Genomic DNA, 23,856 nt, shown 5'->3' with positions numbered 1-23,856 from the left:
TACTGTATATTGCTCTAAGTATTGACAGTTATAAAGTAACTGTGGCATTAAGCTCGTGTTGAACACTAAAATCAAAAACGCACGTGCCTAAATTCCACTTTGCCGCTGATAAAGTACCGAAATAATTACTATTCACAGTTGACCATTTACGCCACACATATCTTCTCAGCAAAAACTGAACCAATAACTCTTAACTCCCAGAGTCCATAATAACAGCGAGTATTCTCGTATTTAACCCGAGACGTTGATGTATTGACAGGAATATTGCTGTGCTTCAAGTAACACTAATCCTTGATAGTAGCCATGGTCATCGTTATGGCTGTGAAACTTTAAATATCCTGTTCAGCAGGACCACTGTTGAACAGAATTCTCAAGACTGTTACTTCACGACACATAACTGTCCCTATCCTGCTTTCCCATTCATTTGCCGTACTTCGCACTGATCTGGTATGGCATATCACCAGTAAGCGAGTCACTTGTGATCTTTAACGTTTTACTAGTAATCCCGATCCACTGGTGTACTTGCAAGGTCGTAAATCATAGGTGTTGTTCAGCCCAACAAAACGTCATTCGGCACATGCAATACTATATATTTGTTATTCATATTTATTTCATACGTTTTAAGAGTGTAATGTCATATATGATCTATTCCTCATCATTCCCGATAATCCATGCAATTCTCGTGTACAGCAGCGTACGCTCTCGAAGGTCTATTTCATATCGAAGGTCGACACGCACCTATCTACGCCGAACAATCTCTAAGAAACGGCAACATACAACCAGGCAGAAGAATTAGCAGTGAAATTAATACTGGCTATAAACAGTTAAGTCTTGGAATCAGTTAACAGCACTGGTAACTCTTACGTTTTATTCTGCGTACGGTACTTGTAACTTAGCTGCAAATAGTTACTGACTTGCATGATTGTTCTGTGGGAAAAAGAGCGATTAAGGTGTAAGGTACGTAAGAAGTGACATGGACTATAATTTAGCAAAGCGACTGTATACATCAGGAGTACAAATTCTAGGAAGATAGGATGCAATTATTACAGAGAAAAACAGCAGCGAAGTGACGCACAAAATTTTGAAGCGCAACAACCAATCAACGTTAATGTAGTTAATTTAAATGGTACATTAAGAAATTAAGCCCAATAGGAAAGAGATCTTCCCGATATGCCGTCAATTGAACTGTGATTGAGGCAAAAGACGCTGGGTGAAAATGATATACTTAGATTTATAACAATGGCTTTATTGTGACGTTCCTCACACGCAACATAGGAAATGTAGCGATGAACAAACTGATGCTTCTCTTTCCTATTTTCAGTTTGTTTGCAGTGACTCGCGAAAATAATTCCTGTGATTCAAGAGTCTCTCTCCTAATCGTCGACTTCTCACATCGTATCAGAGGTAGATGTATGCATTACTCTGTTTTATTCTTTGCTATTCCAGTCGAGTTCAACCATAAGAGAACAAACTTGGTGCCCGGGTTACTTATTTGTGCTCAAAGTTTTTAACTTAAACATACTTCTAGGTTTAAACGTTTTCATCACATAATACCTTGTATCGTCTTGTCAGCGAATCTCATTAATGAGGAGCACCACTCTATTTCCACGTAGTTGGCACATGAAGATGATATTTCGATAAAATAATCTGTTCAAATTCATCAGCAGTCTGTGTCTAGATCATAATAGAAAAGCGAAGTAAACTTAGGTCTGGAGGAGGCGATGTTCTGGGTTCGTCGTAAAACACAGACAAAATGTCTGTCTCAGCCAAACAGAAACAAGGCACAATAACGAAATTGACTCTCAATACTCACGTAGTCGGCTGTCGTTTCGCTCGTAACTGACTGTGCTAATCAACAGCTGAGCTAGCAGAACGACGTGACAAAGCAAAAGAGAAGCGTGACTAATTGGTTAGTGCTATAGAAAACTTAAAACAAACAACTAGCTGTGGATCACTGCATTCACATATAGCAGCGCAGGCCTTTCCTTTGAAGTCATTAGTACTTCAACTGGACTTACGCTGTCCTCCACCATTACCAATCCTGTGAAAACTTTTCTCATCTGTCTATACCAACTATACTCATAATCTATTGTAATGTGTTTGGGGTCTCCTACACCTGTTCTGCTTGTACCAGTTTTCTCCTCTATTGCTCCTCCAGCGCCAGGTTTATTCTTGAATGCCTTAGCAGCTGTCGGATTGACCTATACGTGTTTAACATCGTTTTCCACCCTAACCTATCCTTCATAAGCTCCTTCATCTCTGTATGACAATTGCAACTATCCTCCACTTGAACCTGCTTACGTTGGTCTAGCTCTGGTGTCCGTCCAAAATTCACCCGTCCATTACCAAACTGATTATTCATTCCTCAATGCCTTACGACGTCTTCTGTCAACAAATCTGTGCTTTTATTCAATTTGCACCATCAATTTCGTTTCTCCTCAATTCTCTACCAATCCTATCTTCAGTACTCTTCTGTAGTTCAACAATTCAAAGTCTTCTGTTCTCTCCTGAATTGTTTACAGTCATCTGTACAAGGCTACGTTCCTGACAAATGTCTTCAAAAATATGTTGTAACATTTAAATTTATATTCGACGACATAAATTTCTGTTCCTCTGAAACGAATTTCTTGCTGGTAACAGCGTGCATTTTGTATCTTCTTTAATCCGCCCATTTTTAGCATTTTGCTGCCCAAATAGCAATACTTTTCAACTACTCGCAGCGTACTATTGTCTAATCTAGTTCCCTCTTTAGCAGCTGGCTTGATTTGCCGGCCTTTTTTTTTTTTTTTTTTTTTTTGTTCATATTCATCTTGTAACCTCTTTTGTTCTCTCTTACATAATTGTACTTTCATCAGCAACTCTCAGAGATTCTATTTATTGTTCCAGAACTGTAATTGCCTTTGTTGAAGCTGAAAAATGGTGACCGTACTGATAAGCAGATCGTTCCACACGGAGTCGTGTAAATCTAATTACAGGTGTTACACAATGGGTAATTTTGTGAATTAAATTTTAAAGGCGTGAGCCTAACATACATGGAACATGGGTGCTGTAACTCAAAATGGTGATAAAGATAGGGGATTCATTAGACTACTGAAAGAAACGATGGACACTGTAAGTAAGGCTCTATTTATTAGAAGTCGTTTGGATTTCAAGTTACGCACAAAGGCATAAATAACTATGAACAGTTACGTTCATGAAGCGTGAAGACAAGTTACAACTGACTTTAACCAACAAAACCTTGGGAGAGGTCGCATCATCGATCTGGGGTGACCAAGTTAGAATTAAGTAGCTACGTTCGCGGAAGCCGCAGAGCGATTGCCAGTTGTCAGTTAAGAAGTAAAGAAAGAACAGCGGAATGAGTCATGCATGCACTTGCCGCCTTGATTGAGTTCATGTTGAGCCTTGATTACTAACAAGCCTACTTGCAGCAAAACAGGAAAATTCCTGACTTCAGTCTGAAGTCCTTGTGTGTCTCCTACGCCTCGGTTTGTGAATGCTGCTGTTGCTCGTCATACTTAGAGCACATACGGTGCTCACGAGTGGCTGCAGTGGTGCCTGGAAAACTCCAAGTCCTTTCTGCTGCATCAGAGGCTGCTCTATCACAAAGCCTGGAATCAGAGCCCCTGTCTCGGCGGATGTCTCCCCTGTCAAGTCTATGACAGAAATGTTCTGTATAAAGATGCCAGCAAGAGGTGAACTTTTACTCTTTCTTTTACTGTGTGAGCCTTGAGCATTATTTTGATCGCCAATGACAACGGTTCTCCTGGCCGATGACCAATCAGATAGGTTCTCATAATGTAGCGATCTACCCCCAAACTCAGTTTTAATGTTATTAGCCAACGGAGGGTATTTTTACGCTAGGGAGGTGCGGGGGGAGTGAGAAACAGGCAGCATATGATTACCACTGCCCGTCTTCCAGTTCCGCTCACAATAGGCTTTCTCCTCCAACTACGCAAAGGTGAGCTCTGTTATCCCACTCCAGAAGTTATTTATGTTAATCAGTGGTAGATGCTCTTACTGCTTCTTAGCGAAAATGAACAACCTCAATCAACTTGCCACCAGCTGGGTGGCTGCTGGCGCCGACTCTCAACCTGCAGAATGACCTCTTCTTATTCCAACTTCAGCATTATTCGGAATTCAGGACTCCTGAAGGGCTCATTTCTTTACAATTCTGCAGGCACTGTCGCTGTTAGTGGGTGTGAAAAAGTCGCGACACATTCCCGTCGTCTTTCATTACTCAATAACCTCTCCCCCCCCCCACCCCCCCAGATGCAAGCACTATGGCCGTCAGAGAAAGCACACACGACGCCTGTCTGGCGGTCGCCCCCTCACAGACAATACACCAGGGCTACTAGTGCTTCCTAACCGGCGTCGCGCCTCCCTTAGTAGCGGCGGCACGTGCGCTTGGAAAAGGTTTATCTTTTTGCAGTCTATCTTATAAGATAACCCTTAGGATTAGTATTGCCTCACCGTTTCCTATATTTCTCTGGAACTCAAGCTGACTCTCTCCCAAGACGACTTTGACCAATATTTATAGTGTTTCTTCATTTCGTACTTATACTATTCTTTCATTTTTTTAAAGTTTTGATTATTTGAATTCCCCAAAATAAACTGATGCTAAGAGAGTAATACAGTATTGACGACGGGGCCGATACACTTGCAAGTTGTTGGTGTACCAAGCTACAGCCATATTTAAATTAGATGGATTGTGACACTTAAGTTCCGAAGTTACGACAAGCACTGTCTCTAAGTACCAGCCAACGTTTGCCTCTCCAAAGTGATAGATAATCGCTTTAAAGTCTCTGTCTTGAACAAGGATCACGTAAAAAAAATCTCAAAATCAAGTATGTTTACGTATCTCCGCAGCTGCTATAAGAAAGCAAAAATGTGCTTTTAATTATACGCTGTCAGTTACGGTAATGAGACCACCTGTCAAAAACCTAAATAACTTTTACAGAGCGAGACGTGCAGGACGAGTCAGTGAGGTTCTGGAAGGTACTAACAGGGATACGGAACCACGCCAACTCCAGTGGCATGGCCGGCTGCGCTACGTTTCTCTTTTGAGCCCCCGTGACGCGAACAGCCCGACCAAGGTCACCCCACAGATTTTCGATTAGGTTTAAATCTGCGGAATTTGGACGCCAGGAGAGTACAATAAAGTCATCCTGGTGCTCTTCGAACCACGCACGTACATTGTGAACTATGTCAGACGTTGCATAGTTCTGCTGGTAGACGCCATCAAGCTGAGGAAAAACAAACTGCTTGTAGATGTGAACGTGGTTACCAGCGATAAGTGCATAATTGTGTTGATCCATTGCGAGTTCCAGAACGACGAGATCAAACAGGGCATGCCAGGAAAACACTTCCCAGCCCAAAACGCTCCCTTCTCCGGCCGGGATCTTTCCGACGATTGTTGTAGTGTATTGGCCTTCAGACGTTTTATGCCGTGCACTCCAACGACACCTGTCATCTGAAAAGGCCGCCTGCTGCCACTCAGTGGAGATTCAGATGCGGTACTGCTGCCCAAATTCCAGCATCCGTTGCCGATGAACAGTTCTCATCACGGGTGCATGAACCAGGGGCATGCCGCGGAGATTCATACGCAGCTACGGTCGCTGAAAGTTTGTTGAGGAGACACTTGGTAGCCCTGTGTTTCATCCGGGCAGTCAGCTGCCCAACAGGTTGCACGTCTATTCGCCCGTACACATCTCCACATTCGTCATTTACCCTGTCACCTATGGCCCGTGGTGCATCACAGTTGCCTCCGTGCAGGTTTTGGATAGCACCACTTTGCCAAGTACTGTATACTTTAAACGTGGCGGCAAACGAACAGTTTACAGACATAGTCGTTCCGAAAATTCTTCCACCATTGGACCATTTTGGACGTCAGGTAAATCGCTCCGTTACCGTATTACAACGACTACACCTTTGAAACTTCCTGGCAGATTAAAACTGTCTACCGGACCGAGACTCGAACTCGGGACCTTTGCCTTTCGTGGGCAAGTGCTCTACCAACTGAGCTACCCAAGCACGACTCACGCCCCGTCCTCACAGCACTTGCCCGCGAAAGGCAAAGGTCCCGAGTTCGAGTCTCGGTCCGGCACACAGTTTTAATCTGCCAGGAAGTTTCATATCAGCGCACACTCCGCTGTAGAGTGAAAATTTAATTCTAAGGACTACACCTTTCTCAACGTCCCCCAGACACGCGTTATATGCCCTCCACTGCTAGTGTTGCCACTTCTCTCTGTGCCAGATTAGTGCATGTTGAGGTCGAAAATAATCGGTAGTCACATTAGTGTGACCGGACCGTGAAAGCAGGGCCTTAGCTAAGTTTTCTCTTGTCGACAACGCGAGAGCTCCCGTTGCTGCATTGATGCTAGGAGCAATCCAACTCACTGGCTGTCAGCTATCAAACACTTTAAATCGGAGTATAGGAGTAGTACCTAGTATATACATGCTAGCAACTGAAATGTTTTACAGCACCTAACCCCACCGTCGACGTGGCGGTAACCCCTAATGTTCCCGCCTCGCTTCTTGTCTAGTTCCGCTTCTCGACCGCATGGGAGCGCTGGCTGCTGGCCCTCGGGGTGGTGGCGGCGGTGGGCGCCGGCGTGGGCATGCCCCTCAGCAACATGCTGTTTGGAGACCTGACGGGCGTCATGGTGGACTTCGGGTCGGCGCTGGCCAACGCGACGGCCGCGGGCGACCAGGTGCCCGACGTGGCGGTGCGTGTCTTCCTGCACGGCGTCCGGCAGTTCCTCATCTACAGCGCCATCCTGGGCGCCGCCACCTTCCTCTTCACCTACGTCTGCATCTTCACCTTCAACTACGTCGGATACCGGCAGGTAAATGCGGCACTCGGTATTGGGATTAAAGAATGGGACGCCTTCGTGTAATGGAGACGATTCACTCTATTAAGTATGTGTCCGTCCCAGAACGTAAGTTTGGTGCATAAGTTGGTAGCGTTTTTGTTTCGCGTGTTAGTATTCCGATTGCTATGGGTTTATTTATTGATTGTCACATTTTATTCGTAGTTCAGTAATACTATTCGAGTTTACATATTACCCTACTGGCCATTAAAATTTCTGCACCAAGAAGAAATGCAGATGATAAACGGGTATTCATTGGACAAATATATTATACTAGAACTGACATGTCATTACATTTTCACGCAATTTGGGTGCATAGATCCTGAGAAATCAGTACCCAGAACAACCACCTATGGCCGTAATAACGGCCTTGATAGCCAGGGCTTTGAGTTAAACAGAGCTTGGATGGCGCCTACAGGTACAGCTGCTCATGCAGCTTCAACATGATACCACAGTTCATCAAGAGTAGTGACTGGCGTATTGTGACGAGCCAGTTGCTCGGCCACCATTGACCAGACGTTTTCAATTGGTGAGAGATATGGAAAATGTGCTGGCCGGGGCAGCAGTCGAACATTTTCTGTATCCAGAAATGACCGTACAGGACATGCAACATGCAGTCGTGCATTATCCTGCTAAAATGTAGGGTTTCGCAGGGATCGAATGAAGGGTAGAGCCACGGGTCGTAACACATCTGAAATGTAACGTCCACTGTTCAAAATGTCGTCAGTGCGAAGTAGAGGTGACCGAGACGTGTAACCAATGGCACCCCCGTACGATCACGCCGGGTGATACGCCAGTATGGCGATGACGAATACAGGCTTCCAATGCGCGTTCAGCGCGATGTCGCCAAACACGGATGCGACCATCATGATGCTGTAAACAGAACCTGGATTCATCCGAAAAAATGACGTTTTGCCATTCGTGCACCCAGGTTCGTCGTTGAGTACACCATCGCAGGCGCTCCTGTCTGTGATGCAGCGTCAAGCGTAACCGCAGCCATGGTGTCCGAGCTGATAGTCCATGCTGCTGTAAACGTCGTCGAACTGTTCGTGCAGATGGTTGTTGTCTTGCAAACGTCCCCATCTGTTGACTCAGGGATCGAGACGTGGCTGCACGATCCGTTACAGCCTTGCGGATAAGATGCCTGTCATCTCGACTGCTAGTGATACGAGGCAGTTGGGATCCAGCACGGCGTTCCGTATTACCCTCCTTAACCCACCGATTCCATATTCTGCTAACAGTCATTAGATCTCGACCAACGCGAGCAGCAATGTCGCGATACAGATAACGACAACCAAATTGATTTATTTCGTTTAAATGCATTAATCCACAATGTTCGACGTCAGTGTAGGCAAGAACTGACAAATGTGGAGAACCGTGATCATTCCACCATCGTACCGTATTTGCATGTAATGGGAATGGTTCAAAAAATCGGGTGTTTGGGTACAGCCAAAATCACTAAAATCAGCGGGTGGCCATATGTGCATCTCTGCTTGCTCATCATCAATTGACTCGTGAACAACACCGATGATTCCTAACCTGTATCCTTACTGATGATGGGAAATAGTTCTATCCTAAGGAAAAGAAAGGAATGGTTAGGCCCAAACAAAGCAGCGCGCTACTAGAAGAGATAATGTTGTGCATCTGGTGGCACAGTGACGGTGTGGTGTACTACGAATTGCCCCTCCGAGGTGTAACGATCTCTCCTGACATTCCTTGTCAACAACTGAGACTTCTTGTAGACGCAATCCAAGAGAAACGTCCTGGAAGACGCTAAGTAATGCCGATCCACGACAACGCCCGCGCACATTCTGCTAGGTTGGTAAAAAACGCCATACATGAGCTAAATTGGGAAGTCATTCCGCACCCACCCTATTCACCTGATCTTGCGCCCTCATATTTTCAGCTTGTCCGCTCTCTGATCAACGACCTTCAAGGAACGAACTTCCCGGATGAGAATGCGCTCCAAACATGGCTCGATCAATTCTTCGCCTAAAAAACCACCTGATTTCTACAGCCACGGAATCGAAAAGTTATCCCGGCGCTGCCAGACTGTTGTTAATAGTGACGGAGGATGTATTATGGATGGCTAAAGACTCTGTTGCGTGTACCTACTGTGTTTACTGAGCTTATGGAATAACGATGTGAACTTATGCCATTATGTTCTACCGTCGAAGTTTATACGGATTGCATTATAATTAAGAGTGAAAACTGACGTGGGTGGAAGTATACTATAACAGAAGCAAATCATTTCAGGAAGTTTGGACCAAGGAAACGAGATTTTTGCGGGGTAACTGAGAAAGTGTGTTAACGAGCCACCAGTGACTTTTGTGTGAAACATACTACAACTGTCACCTAAAGATTCGTTCCATACGAGTTTTTACCTGATCATGATCTTAAACGGAAATGTTTGTAAATGAAGAAACAAGTGTCTTGAGAAATGCATTCCGGCAAGATTTGAGACAGACTGTGAAGCTGGTTTGTTTCCAAGCAGGATTGTCAAAAATGAAAAGAAATACGAGCAGCGTTCAACAATTAATGCAACATCTTTTTTCGCGACCAATTTCGGTTCGAAACATGCGCAATCTTTAGCCTCCATGATGTCACAACGTTCCGACTGGTGGTGCCGCTATACATAGCCTTCAAAATGGCGTCTTTAACGGACGGAGTGGAGTTTACATCAGTGTAGCGACGAATGGGGCTCGCCCCGCAACATGAGGCAGTTGAAGGAAATGGAAAAGAGAGAGTGTGTCAATCAGCGAGCAGTTGCGATGCACAGTGGCGATAGTCTTCAGCACAACGCGGCGCGGTGCCATTTGGATGACTTCATGTCGGGAAGAATCTTTAGCACACTGGAAGAAGGACGAAGTGTGACAAATATAACCCATGAGTTTGGTATATCTTACAGCATTGTTTCTCGTGCATGTGGAGCGTTCCGAACCGGAGGTACTGCTGACAGAAGGAGAGAAAGCGTTCGACCACACTATACTACAGGGACGGATAACAGATATATAGTGTAAAAGCCACATCAAACGCAGATGGAGTTGCAACAACAGTTAACAGGACAGTAAGGCACACAGTCTCTCTCTCCACAGTGAAATGTGGCACTGCGACTGTGAGAGTATAGTCTCTTTAACCAAAGACCAAGCGTTCTGCTCCGTTGACACATTCGCAATGGTACGAAGAGCATAGAGGCTTGACCTACTAGGAGTGGGGTCACGTGCTTTTCTCAGACGAGAGCAGATTCAATCTGATTAGTGATTTCTTCGGTATCCTTATGAGAGGTACGAACACTCATTGCACCCAGGACCACTGTCAGACGTAATCGTTTTGGTGGCCCAGGTGTTATGTTGTGGGATGACAAATTTTGCACGAATGTGCTGATCTCCAAGTCCTTGATCACGGTACATTCATCGGTCAACGTTATTGTGACACAATACTCCTTCCACATGTGCGTCTTTTCAGGGGTGCATCCGACCCTGGGAGGATGTACAGGGTGTGCCAACATCGAAGAGTGCACGTGGAGAAGCTCCTGGATCGAGAGGTTATTCGGCGAAAGAACAAGCCTGGCCAGTCTCTCGATCGCTTCTGGGGTGGGTTGGGGAGACATACTGCAGCACGTTCACATTTATCAACTACCATCCGGAGGTTGTCAACCGCACTGGTGTAGGCATGGACCACCTTACCCCAAGAACTCCTTTCCAATCGTATGGGCAGTGTGGGAGCGTGTTGCAGTGTTAAAGACCATTATAAATCACGTTGACTTCAATGAAATTACTATTTTTGAGTAGAAGGATAGTTCTTATTAGTCTCACTGCGTATTTATTTCAGTTACTTTCTTTGCTATGGTGCAGCAGTCATTTGTATGTATGGTCGAAGTTTCAACTAGCTGTGCTACCCCGCAGTGAGCCTCTTTCGTTCTAAGGTTTTGCGCACCAGTGTCCAATGAAACTTCTCTCTCACGCGCCTTCCTCTAATTAAACATATTCCTTTGTTCCTCGATTCAGCGGAGGACTTCTTCGTTTCTTATCAGTGCACATAATTTTCCACATATTACTGTAACACATTTCAAACACTTCTATTTGCATCTTTTCCTGTTTTTGCGAAGTTCATGTTCACTTCCTCAACCTAATTCTCATGTTTGATATTAGTGGACTTCTCTTGCCGAGGAATGCCCTCTTTTGTTGCGCTAGCATGTTTTTCACGTCCTCTGTGCTTCGCCTGATGTGTCAATTATAAAGGTATATCATTTATCTTTAGAGAACGCAATCCTGTCTGGACTCAAGGAACGTCTTGTACGCTTCGTGCTCGTGAACTGTTGAAGGACGTAAAATCACGGCACTTAATCGCGAGCAGGCCGTAAGCAGGAAAATAAGTCTTGTGGCAAGGTCGCCGACAACTCAGAGCAAGGCAGAAGATAACATCTTTCGTTTTGTTTACTCCACAGTTTCTTTAAGTCTTCTTTATGACCCGATCATGAAAACAACCAACTGCCACTAGACGTTTTAGAACATACGTGCGTATCATATTAGGATACGTTTAATTGTACGTACTAAACTTGTAGTTTGTATGCAGTCTAGAACGTATCCAGTCCTTGTTAATACGACTTATATTGTCTCCCTGTGTTCTATGCTGTCTTGTGTAGAAACCAAAAATTACTCTCCAGATTCACGTATCGTACCACGAAACAATTATCAGTAGAAACAACTGTCTGCTGGAGCATATTTGACTATTAGTAATCCGCGTAAGGATTCTAAAGATATTACATATACTAATGAGCTAGATTGTCTGATGGTGAATGGATAAGCAGGTCGAAACTGGATACAACAATACAGTAGAACCGCTCTAATCCGACCTTGGATGGTCCGTCACTCCGGTTAGTACGGCCATGCTCAGGCTCGCGAGCCTGTGCCGACTTGTCACTGACTGGACGCCTATCGGGCCATTGTTGTGGTGTCTGTCGCTGTGCATTTTGTTATACTGTACGTTATTGCGCAGTTTCATCCTTTGTTGGGATTAAAAAACGTCGTTGTTTGCTTTATTCAGTGTTCGCTACAGTACTTATTACTGCAGATTCATTGTGTGTACAGTTGTGTGTTTTTCAACATGACTGGATTCAAACGTAAACACGTAACTCTTTCACTTAATGAAAAATTAGCAGTACTACATAGACTGGACGAAGGAGAATCGCTCCAAAAAATTGCAAAGGAACTGAATGTAGGTGTTACGATAATTAAGGATTGAAGGAAGAATCGGAAAGACATTGAATTCTATACAGTTACGATTGATGGTGAAAACACTCTGAAGAATCGCAAAACATTAAAAAAGTCTAAACTTGAACTGCTTGATAACGCACTGTGGATGTGGCTTTGTCAAGAAAGAAGGAAAGAAACTCCAATATCCGGGCCAATTCTCAAAGAAAAAGCGATAGTTTTGCACAAAAACTGAAAGCCGAAAGTAAATTTGCTGCCAATGAAGGCTGGATTGATCGTTGGAAAACTCGTCATGGTGTCCGACATGTTTCTGTTTCCGGTGAAAAACTATCTGCCGATGCCGCAACTGCTAAGGAGTTTTCTGTTAAGTTTCAATAAATTGTAGAAGAAAATGAACTGTTACCCTGCCAAGTGTATAACATCGACGAGACAGGGCTGAACTTTAAAATGTTGCCAACAAAAACGATCGCAGCTTCAAATGAATCCGTGGTAGGAACGAAACTTATAAAAGATAGCATAACCGTCATTCCTTGAAGCAACACAGATGGTACCAACAAGCTCCGCTTGTTCGTCATTGGCAAATCTAAGAAGCCAAGGGCATTCACAAATATAAACTTATCTTCCTTGCCGGTTTATTACCACAATAAAAAATCTGCTTGGGTGGACTGTGACCTTTTTAAATCCTGGTTTTTCGATGATTTTGTGCCATCGGTCCAAAAAGACTTGAAGCAAAAAAAATCTGCCTGTTCGTGCTCTACTGCTGTTGGATAAAGCACCATCACACCCATCTGAGGAAGATTTGGTGAAAGGTGACATAAAAGCTCTCTTTCTGCCTCCTAATGTGACCTCACTCATCCAACCAATGGATCAGGGCGTTATCGAATGGTTGAAAAGGTGATATCGCAGAAAGTATATCTGCTCAATCTTGGAAAAATCTGAAGGATGTCATAACTTATTTGAGGCAATGAAATCCCTGAGCATCAAAGATGCTATCTACACAATCGCTGCAGCATGGGATGAACTGAAACCAGACTCACTGCGGAAATCGTGGCGTAAGCTTTGGCCACAAGTTGGCTCTGAGCACTATGAGACTTAACTTCTGAGGTCATTAGTCCCCTAGAACTTAAAACTACTTAAACCTAACTAACCTAAGGACATCACAGACATCCATGCCCGAGTCAGGATTCGAACCTGCGACCGTAGCGGTCCCGCGGCTCCAGACTAGCGCCTAGAACCGCTCGGCCACTTCGACCGGCTGGCCACAAGTTATGACTGAAAATGAGTATACCGAAGATGAGCAAAACAACGAGAAATCGTTAAAGATCTACAAAGTCTGGAGCAGAACGTCCCTGCCAATGAAGTTGAAGAGTGGATCAACGAATGTGACAAAGGCTGTGACACTTTTGAAGAGCTCAATGATGACCAGATTGTTGCCGCTGTTAGCCAGGAAACTGTGAATGAGGACTCGGACGGCAAAGACGAACCCCCCACCCGGATCTCACACAACGGTGCAACAAACGCTTTTGACATAGCTCTTCAATAAATCGAGCAGAACCCAGCTTCAACTCCAATGGACGTTTTGTGGATAAAAAAAATGGAGGGACACTGCAGCTAAATTTAGAATAGCATCTACTAAACATAAATGTATCACTGACCTATTTTTCCAAGTAATTTGTTTTTGTTTTTACTGTAAAAACAATGAATACAGTGTAATCATTTCTTAGTTGATACATACAGTAGTTTATTTCTTTGTAAAAAATTTCTTTTTTATATACAGTGCTATAAACATTTTTTAGTTTACAATATATATATTATCGTTTATACGTTATTAAATACGTACAGTACTGTAATTTGTTTGTCGTTTTTCTTTTTAAAACCAATACATATTATAGTGTGTGTAGACGTTTTTTAGTTAATTTATTGTTTACCACTGTGTAAAATACATCTTTTTATGTTACTGTAGACGTCTTTTCGTTCTTTAATCTTTTAATTTTTTGTATTAAATATCGTTTTATATTTTTTGCAATAAATATTAGATTTTTCGGATAATCCGACCTTTTTTTCGTTCCGACCATGGTCCCGGTCCAGGTGACGGATTAGAGGGGTTCTACTGTACAAATATTGTTGAGTCACCTCCAAATTATCGCTGTTTTCCAAACACCCATATGGTGATTACAGATTTGAAGTTTTACGTTGGATGTTTTAGGAAGACTGAGTTCTATTCCCAGTGATGTACATGTTATAAGATACGTAAATTTGGAAATTTGTGGTACGTTCTATGGGACCAAACTGCTGAGGTCATCGGTCTGTAAGCTTAGAGACTTGCACACTAGCTTATGTAAGTTAAAGTAACTTACGCTATGGACGACACACGCACACCCATGCCCGAGGGACGACTCGAGCCTCCGACGGGGGAAGCCGCTCGAACCGTGACTAGGCACCCAGACCTCGCCGCTACCCCACGCGGCACATGTTACAAGATACAAATATCACAATGAGAGGGATCTCAGTTTTCGATAAAATCATGATCGTATACGGAAAGAATTCAGCAATAAACTGTTTTATTATGACTTTTCCACGCTAGAAGAGAGACCGTACCGAGGGGGTGGCGAGTTAGACCCCCAACAAAGGTGCACCCGTAGAAAGAGCGCAAAAACTGACAAAAGAAAAACAAGAAAGAAATATGGTATTAAGAATTAACTGGTGGAGGTGCGACAGTTCTCCTACCCTTCCGTCTACGAAATGATGCCTTTCCCTCGGCCTGTGACTGGGAACGCTTGCTGTTGTCAGTCATTTCTGTAATGCCATTTCGTCCAAGCAGCTTCATTAAGAAACAAGAACTATAGACCAAATGCCTATTACAAATATGTTGTATGTGACGACACTGCGCTCGTTCGCACTGGTGTCGTTGACTTAGTTAGCTCCTGTCCAACAATGGACCTCTTGCTGCTGCGGGATTTTTGGATCTCGGTGATCGCCGAGAGGGTACTTCAACAAAATAATATCCTATCCGACCGAAAGCTTCCGAGTTCTGCAGTTTTTTACCGACTAAAGACTAGGGCAAAACTGAGCTGGAATATTTCAATGTGACAGAATAATAATCGAAATGGAAAACAGATGTCACCTGAAGGGGAGAGTTGGCTAAATTGTATCACATTTTGACGAAAAAAAATTTCATAATTTTGAAAGTCTGACACCGGCGTGAACCCTTTGTTTTTACCTCTTTTTAACGTGAACACCTTTTTTTTCATTGAAAATGAAATTTAGTACTATATTATAGCATTGTAAACATTGACTGTCCTATTCATCAATGTATAAGAACTTTAACTTTGCCACCTTAATCTGAGACTGCTGACGTCACTAACCGCTAAACGTACGCTGAAGAATTTTATTTATTATAGCCTAAGCAGTAAGTTACAAAATTATTTAAACAATACCATCTTTCTAGGAAAGATAAACTCGCTAAACTTATTTTAATAAATGTTTACATGTGTTACGAATTTGGAATCTGGTTTCTTAATTGTACCAGTGGGTTCATAAATTGCACCACCCTTACAGACGGTCCTTGAGCTTAAACACATGTACGAGAATATTTCCAGTTTCATGTACGAGAATAATTTTAGGAATATGTTCCATATTTGAGTTCTTACATGACTATTTGCAGGCATTACAGTATAATTTTTTCAATGTTCTCCTTACCCCTGCAGCTTTACGTTAATCCACATTATGTATTTCATGCATCTAATCATTTCTTTCATTCACTCTTCCTCGCGCAACTCGCTTACCATTCCTCTGTTTTACGAATTAGTTTCTGTGGGTGCTTTCAAATGTATGTATATTCTCTCCCGATTCGTTTATAGCTGTGTTGGAAAATACAGTGGCAAAAAAGTACTTCCCTTTTTTCTTTCTTGTCAGCATACCTCTTAACTATTGGCTTAGACACATTATATGTACGTGCTCATTCATTTAATTCATGATTCCCATTTAGATACACTGTCACAGCAAAATGTAATTCATCTGCGCTTGACTTTCCCTAACGTCTTACTGTTGCATATTGGAATACAAAATAATTATTTGATTAATAACTTAGGACAAAGGACGAATTAGAAAATTAACCAAATTATTTCTAAACATTATGTTCCATTAATAATACTAAATGCGTGTTTTCAACGTCGTCACAAGAGGAAATTTCTGAAACTGTCCCTTGAACTTATAGCGGTGTGTTAGAGACAAAATCGCCATTTTATCTTTTCGAACGAACCACAACAATTAATGACTGTCCAAAGGTTATTTCATATATTTTACCATAAATAAAACATTATGTTGCCATCTCGTAACAGTAATTCTGCTCGTCACGTGTACATAAAGTTAGATCAAAGCTACAGCAAAATCAACGTTTTCATCAGAAAATCTGCTCCTCAATATACAGAACTCATAGCTGGCAGTATGGCTCCGAGAAAGAGGTAGTTCACACTGACATCACTAAATTTCGGATAGTAAAAGAGTTTTGAATTCATTTAGTAGTAGTGACAGAAATGCGGAGCCGGTACAGCAACTCTCCTCTATCACACTACTACATCTTACCTTAATTTATTGTAACGAAAGGCCTTAAATGAAAACTCTGTGCGTAATGTAGATAAATTTTCTTCTGCTTCTGAGTCGCATACAACCGAGATTTTGATACAGCGGAGGTACTAAATGCAACAGCTGCTTCCAGGTTACAGATAGAGGAGCTGACAAACAGGATTTACACGGTTTCCGATTGGGATATTGTGGAGTTTTCTTCAAAGTATGGTTTAAGAGATGATTACTCGTATACTTCAATAGTTATGACAATGGCAATGGTTGAATCATCTTGTGAAAGTAATTTCAGCGAATTAAAGATGACTTCTTAAGGTCGAGTACGGGTGAAAGCAGATTGTCAAATCTTGTCGATAGAGTCCACACTGCTGCTAAACCTAACTGCCATGACATAACAATGAGTTTGAATCACTGAAAGTAAGGAAAAATAATGTCAAATTATAATAAAAAGACAGCTTCTGAAAAGGGATACTTTCTTAGTTCTTAATTAAGTTTCTTTTTCTTTTATTGCTGAGTGATTATTTATGCAATACAGATAAGGACTGTAGTCGCTCAATTATTCGTCCTACCAATGAAAATGCTTCGAGGTATTGCTGTGGCAAGTAGATAGTACTGAGCCAATAAAGGGTTCCGATTATCGGTCTGCCTTTATCAGTGACATAGTCGGTGTATCCACATAGCCATTCATCGATCCATGTAGATAACACTGAATGATTACCAAGTGCCGTCTGGGTTGACATTGTTGACAGGATGGCGAGATATGCGCTGAGATAAATCCAACTTTAATTTTTGTCCCTCGTACAAGTTGTATGTGAATGATTCATATAACCAGACAGTGAAATTTTAAGAAATTTGTTTTTTTTATGAATAATTTTCCAGCGAAATATGGGATTTTCAACCCATAAAGTGCAGGTTGTCATTCGATATGGTTTTATTTATTAGAATATTTCTGTGCTGTTTTAAAGTAGCTACCGAGTAGAACTTTGATGAAGAATAAGCAGTTCGCAATGCCGGTAATCGCTAGCTGTAGCGCTCGTGGCTATATGTGGCATCGCTACCCAGGGAACAATTTAGTAGCCTTTATAACTAATTTAAGAAAGTTTGTGAAATACAGTAATAGTGCATTTCGTTACATGGTGACGATAAATTTGTCATTTTAGATCTCAAACATAAGGACAAAATACTTTCTGTAGTTACAGTTCGACGGGTATGGAAAATATCGAAAGCCATCTGGTGGCTGACTATCGAGATTGCGTACGCATTTTTCAAGTTTGAGGTTATAAAGCGTGTGTCGGCAATGATAAGATCTAATGAGTCAAATGCTGATCTGCCTCCGCGACAGGCAGCTACGTACGAGAGACTACTTCTTAAAATGCTTGTGTGCTATAATATAGTCTCATTATTCCTCCAGAACGACAAGTATGGCGGATGGTTTTTAGTAATACTTTGCAAACTGACCAAAATACATACAGATGTTGAAGAGTCTGTACGCTTATTGGCTAGTTTACAATATCATTAGGTACCACATTTCTACAAAAACGTTTGGAAGTTTGTGTGTCGTAGAATGAGACGGATGCACTGCCGCTAGACGACTGTGCGCCTTGATCCTAAGTCTAGTATTATTTCGTAGCTAAAAGCGAATGTCTATGGGTTGAGTGGAAAGTAATTTTTATTTTTAATTTCATTGTTAGACATACGTTAACCCCGAGATTATCATCTAGCTTTCGTGAAATGTGTTCATAACCAAATTTCAATTGACTGTTTGTAAAGTACCGCAATAAACTTCAGACGGACCACCTGTACCAAATTTGTTCAAATGTCTGTGATATCTTATGGGACTTAACTGCTAAGGCCAACAGTCCCTAAGCTTACACACTACTTAACCTAAATTATCCTAAGGACAAACACACACACCCATGCCCAAGGGAGGACTCGAACCTCCGCAGGGGTCAGCCGCACAGTCCATGACTGCAGCAACCAGACCGCTCGGCTAATACCGTGCAGCTAACAGATTTGAAACATCCGTTACTATCTGAAGAGTTATATGTAAAAGAAAATGCTTAATGGGCTATTTTTAGCAAAATTACAGCTGCTTTACAAGTTGGTATGTTGCATGTGTTTCTAGCAACTCGTGCGCAAGAGATTTTTTTCCTGTTTGTTAACGAGTGAACAATAAAATTTATGTTCACCCGTTTATGACTGACTATATTACCTTGGACGTAAATTAAAACTCCACCGACCAATTTGACACACGTTTTACGTGCGCCCATTACATTCTTCAGACGATGCCGCGACTTTTGCGTCGACATGACTATATTCAGTTGCTGCCCTCCTTATTGTTTGTAATATCTAATGGCCAGCGCTTCGCTGTGACTGTAAATGCAAAAAAATGGTTCAAATGGCTCTGAGCACTATGGAACTTAACATCTGCGGTCATCAGTCCCCTAGAACTGAGAACTACTTAAACCTAACTAACCTAAGGACATCACACACATCCATGCCCGAGACAGGATTCGAACCTGCGACCGTAGCGGTCGCGCGGTTGTAGACTGAAGCACCTAGAACAGCTCGGCCACACCGGCCGGCCTTTAAATGCAAATCATGTCTTTTATAAATTATTCCTAGTGATTATCAGAAGAGGAAAATTAATTCTATATATAGAGTTCAAATACTGCAGTTCGACTGTATGAATTACAATGTAAATAATGGGGTTGGACAAAAGTTTAGGAAAATCGAAAGAAATACACGCGTGAAAATAAATGTATAGTCAAGCACGCAGGTAGCGCTGCTGTATTTGACCGTGACCGGCACCTGTGAAATGTCCTCAGTGCGTTGTTAGTCAGTCGTGGTCAGAACAGCCTTTTGTGTTGTTGCGAGTACGTTATACCCGAGCTAAGTTACTTCCAACGTGGCCAAATTATTGGCACTCGTTTGATGGATGCTTCCTCAACGGAGGTAGCCGTACGTCTATACCGCGTACATGGAAAGCAGAAAAAAAAACATCCACTGAGTCACAACGCGGATGAAAGTGTGTTGAGTGATCATGACAGACGTTCATTGAAGAGGAGTGAGATGAAAAATGAGAAATAGGAAGACAGAGCTCAATGTCACACTCGCGAACCCTGTCAGCAACAAAACAAGACGAAGACAGCTCCATACCCCAGGAACTGCAGGGCGAGATGGAATTCCCAAAGTGATGCCGAAGTCAGCAAACAAGGGCTATGCAGAAAAGGAAGAATTTAATTCGCTTCGACGAGTCTTGCTTCACGCTGTTTCCAACTGCTGGCCGAGCTTACGTGCCAAGAGTGAACCATGGCGGGGGTCCCGTGATGATTTGGGCAGCCATAACGTGGTAATCCAGCAAGGTCACTTTAGTGCCAAGGACTATGTGCCAATTTTGGCTGATCAGGTCCATCCCACGCTACAATGTTCGTTCCCCAGTTGCGGTGCTGTTTTTCCAGACGACGGGACCCCGTCCATACAGCTCACATCGTCCAGCACTAGTTTGGTGAGCAGGAGGATGAATTGTCCCATCTGCCCTGGTCACCACAGTTACCAGATATCAGTGTGTTGACCTCGACAGGGAGTGTTCATCAGAGACAAAGGTATTGCCAGGAGTACTCCAGGGAAGTGTGTTAGTACCGCTGTTATTTTCTACATAAATAAATGATCTGCCGGACAGGGTAAGTAACAGTCTCCGTCTGTTGGCTGAAGATGCCTGGAGTATGCGAAGGCGTCGTCATTGAATGACTGTAGGCGAATACAAGACGACTAAAATAAAATTTCTAGTTGATGTGATGAATGATGACAGTTACCTCTAAATGTTGGAAAAGGTAAGTTAATGCAGATGAGTAGAAAAAGCAAAGCCGTGGTGTTAACAGTACAGAATTAGCAGCGTGCTGTCTGACACAGTCACGTCGTTTAAATACCTGGCCGTGACGTCTCAAACCAATATTAGGTGCAATGAGCTTGTAAGGACTGTAGTAAGGAAGGCGAATGATTGACTTGGGTATATTTGGAGAATTTTAGGAAAGTGTGGTTCATCAGAATTTTAGGAAAGTGTGGTTCATCTGTAAAGGACACCGCATGTAAGTCACTAGTGTGACTCACTGTTGAGAACTGTTCGAGTGATTGGAGTCCGCACCAGATCGGATTAAAACGAGGACATCTAAGCATTTCAGAGGCGGGCTGCCAGATTTGTTACGGTAGATTCGAACAACACGTAACTGTTACCGAGATGCGTCGGAAACCCAAATGAGAATTCCTGGAGGGAAGGTGACGTTCTTTTCGAGGGGCACTATTGAGAAAATTTAGAGAACAGGTATTTGAGACTGACTGCAGAAAAATACTACCGCCGCCAATGTCTGTTTCGCGTAAGGACCATGAAGATAAGGTTAGAGAGGTTATGGCTCGTACAGAGGCATATGGACAGTCCTTTTTCTCTCGCTCTATGTGCGAGTGGGATAGGAGAAGAAATGACTAGCAATGGTACAGGATACACTCAGCCACGCACCGTACGATGACTTACAGAGTACGCATGTAGATGTAGACGTAGATTCTAGGCCTTTATGGGTTGTTTGGTCCAGCTTTACCATCCTTACCTGAAACTACCACTATTTTTCAGGAAGAATGGTATACTTGTATTTATTAATTTCGAGAAGACAGTAACTTGTTTCGAATGGCTACGGTTTTTCTACGCCCTATTATATATGGTAACGTGTTGCATTTTTGGTGTTTCCACGTGTTTGTTCAGCCCCTATACAGAGACTTCCCGAGTGCTGAAAAGCGATCGTAAGAGGTTCCATCTGTATTCTCCGTCCAGGAAACTTGAACTTTATGTGATCTGTCGATGAAGTATAGCGTAATGCACGACTTTCTTCTGCACAGATTCATCGCATCCGCGACTTGTACCTGAAGTCTGCACTGCAGCAGGATATTGGCTGGTACGATACACAGCAGACCGGGGAGTTCGCCAGCCGTATGTCGGAGTAAGTATAAGTATGTTCTGCTGACGTTTAGCCCAAAATCGGCTAAGAGCATTTCTCAAGCTTGCCTAAGTATGGTTTGAATACGAATTAACTGCATTCATCCTTTTGCTGCCAAGTGCAGCAATTTTCAAGCTTTTTGTAAAAATGGCTCAAATGGCTCTGAGAACTATCACACTTAACATCTGAGGTCATCAGTGCCCTAGACTTAGAACTACTTAAACCCAACTAACCTAAGGACATCATACACATGTATGCCCGAGACAGGATTCGAACCTGTGACCGTAGCAGCAGCGTGGTTCCGGACTGAAGCACCTAGAACCGCTCGGCCACAACGGCCGGCAAGCTTTGCGTCCACAGCTCCCGTGACCTGAACGTAAAGATCCATGGCTCCCTTTCCACATGACTTTGTTAGTTTTGTTATTTCTCTGAACTTCTGGAAAAGTATTCTCGTGGTGCATTTGCCGAACTACCGTGTTCTGACTCCAAATGTCGTTTCATTTTGTTATGAAGCATACTTTCAGTAGCTAGGACTTCGACACAAGTGGCACACTGTGGCTGTTCTTCATTTCCTACAGTAGTAAACGTATAATCGAAATTCAGACCTGTCTACTTCGAGCGTTTTCGTCTACACACGTCTTCGGAACATACTTTGAAATACTACCAAGACCGGTGCCGCTTAATTTTACATAATCCCATAGATGATCACGCACGATTGGTTTTTGATCACTTTTTTGGTATATGGTGACTCCTTAGCTTACCAGGTACTAATACTCTTGTACTCTTGATAAGTGGAATTTAATACTATTTTACCTACCTGGGAGTTTGATATTAGGTAGTTCTTTTTTAGCTTTTGTCCTTTCTAGGTACGACAGGAACGTTCTATGCTGTTTTATAATCTAATCCTCTTTCCTGACCAGAACATGACTTGATTTTATGAGTATGTTCTGCCTGTATATCTTTTCACTTTAGTCACTGTTTCTTGCCTTACATTATTTTTTTATTACTTTGTAGAGATTGCACCTCATGGTGCTGCTAAAATGCTGCGAAACTGGTCGTGCTTATAAATACAGTACTTACTGGTGAAGAAGTTTTACTCTATCTTCAGAATGATACATCCAGGTTGTGGCTGCCATGGCTAGAAAGTCTTCTGTGTTATATTTTGTACTTTCACTTACAAATTTTCCATGCTGACAAACAGACTCAGATCTAAGAAGACAAACAACACTTACTTGCCGGCTCGCTAGATATCACTACTAGCGCACGCGTTGTTCCTTTACCCAGAAAGCAAATAAACCAAGTAACCATTTTTATAAAACCACCGCGATGCCTTTACTCTATGGCCACGTCGCCCCTGTAAGCAGCAACGCACAGTTTGCAGTCCCTGTTCTAGAGAACAGCATTTAAAAATTCCTACACTTTTTCCTAAACGGAACTCATCTAAAGACAAGAGATATGGTTCTGGGAGTGTTTCAGAGTAATTTGATAGTTATTGTTGTTGTGGTCTTCAGTCCGAAGTATGGTTTTATATAGTTCTCCATGCTACTTCATCCTGTCCCAACTTCGTCATCTCCGAATAGCAACGGCAACGTCATCATTTTGAACCTGTTTACTGTATTCATCTCTTGGTTTCCCACCACAACTTTTATCCTCTACATTTCACTCCAATACTAAACTAGCGATCCCTTGATGGCTCAGAGTGTGTCCTATCAACCCATCCCTTGTGTTAGTCAAGGTGGCCACAATTTTCTCCACAATTATATTCAGCACCTTCTAATTGGATACATAATCACCTTATCTTCAGCATTCTTCTGTAGCGCCACATTTCTATTCTATTGTCGTCTGAACCTTTTATCGTCCACGTTTCACTTCCATGCAAAATTAAGTGATAGAACATATCACGTTGACCAACACAGGGATAAGCAAAGCTATATTATATGTAAACATGCAAGTTGCAGGGCAATGCAATGGTGTTTTCTTATATACTGCGAACAACTGCAACACAGACTCTTACGATGTGTCTGGAACAAAGAAAACGGCATGAAAAAAATGTGTGTATACCTGGTTCAAAAGCGACAGACAGCACTGCAAGTTCTTTAGACTGTGGGGCAAAACCGGTCATTGTCAGTAAGGTATTAAGTTGTGCTCCATAGTCTTTAGTTAGTTCGTAAACCTTTTTTTTAAGTTGTGGACTAATTTAGATCGACT

General features: G+C 42.6%; 1 protein-coding gene across 2 annotated transcripts in view; it reads left to right on the top strand.

Moving 5' to 3' along the window:
* The window catches only part of LOC126473837 (ATP-dependent translocase ABCB1-like), a 675,020-nt gene that overhangs the window by 521,472 nt on the left and 129,692 nt on the right, over positions 1–23,856 (top strand). The window contains exons 2-3 of one of the 2 annotated variants that reach the window (XM_050101164.1): positions 6,711–6,845; positions 21,551–21,651. In XM_050101164.1, the coding sequence (XP_049957121.1) occupies positions 6,711–6,845; positions 21,551–21,651 (236 nt within the window). Of the gene's footprint in view, positions 1–6,542; positions 6,846–21,550; positions 21,652–23,856 lie in introns of both variants that reach the window. The other variant, XM_050101163.1, reaches the window with a different exon arrangement.

The sequence above is a fragment of the Schistocerca serialis genome, chromosome 4, assembly GCF_023864345.2.
Source record: "Schistocerca serialis cubense isolate TAMUIC-IGC-003099 chromosome 4, iqSchSeri2.2, whole genome shotgun sequence".
Taxonomy (NCBI): domain Eukaryota; kingdom Metazoa; phylum Arthropoda; class Insecta; order Orthoptera; family Acrididae; genus Schistocerca; species Schistocerca serialis.
The sequence above is the reverse complement of the archived record's forward strand: the minus strand, read 5'-3'. Positions and strand labels throughout refer to the sequence as shown.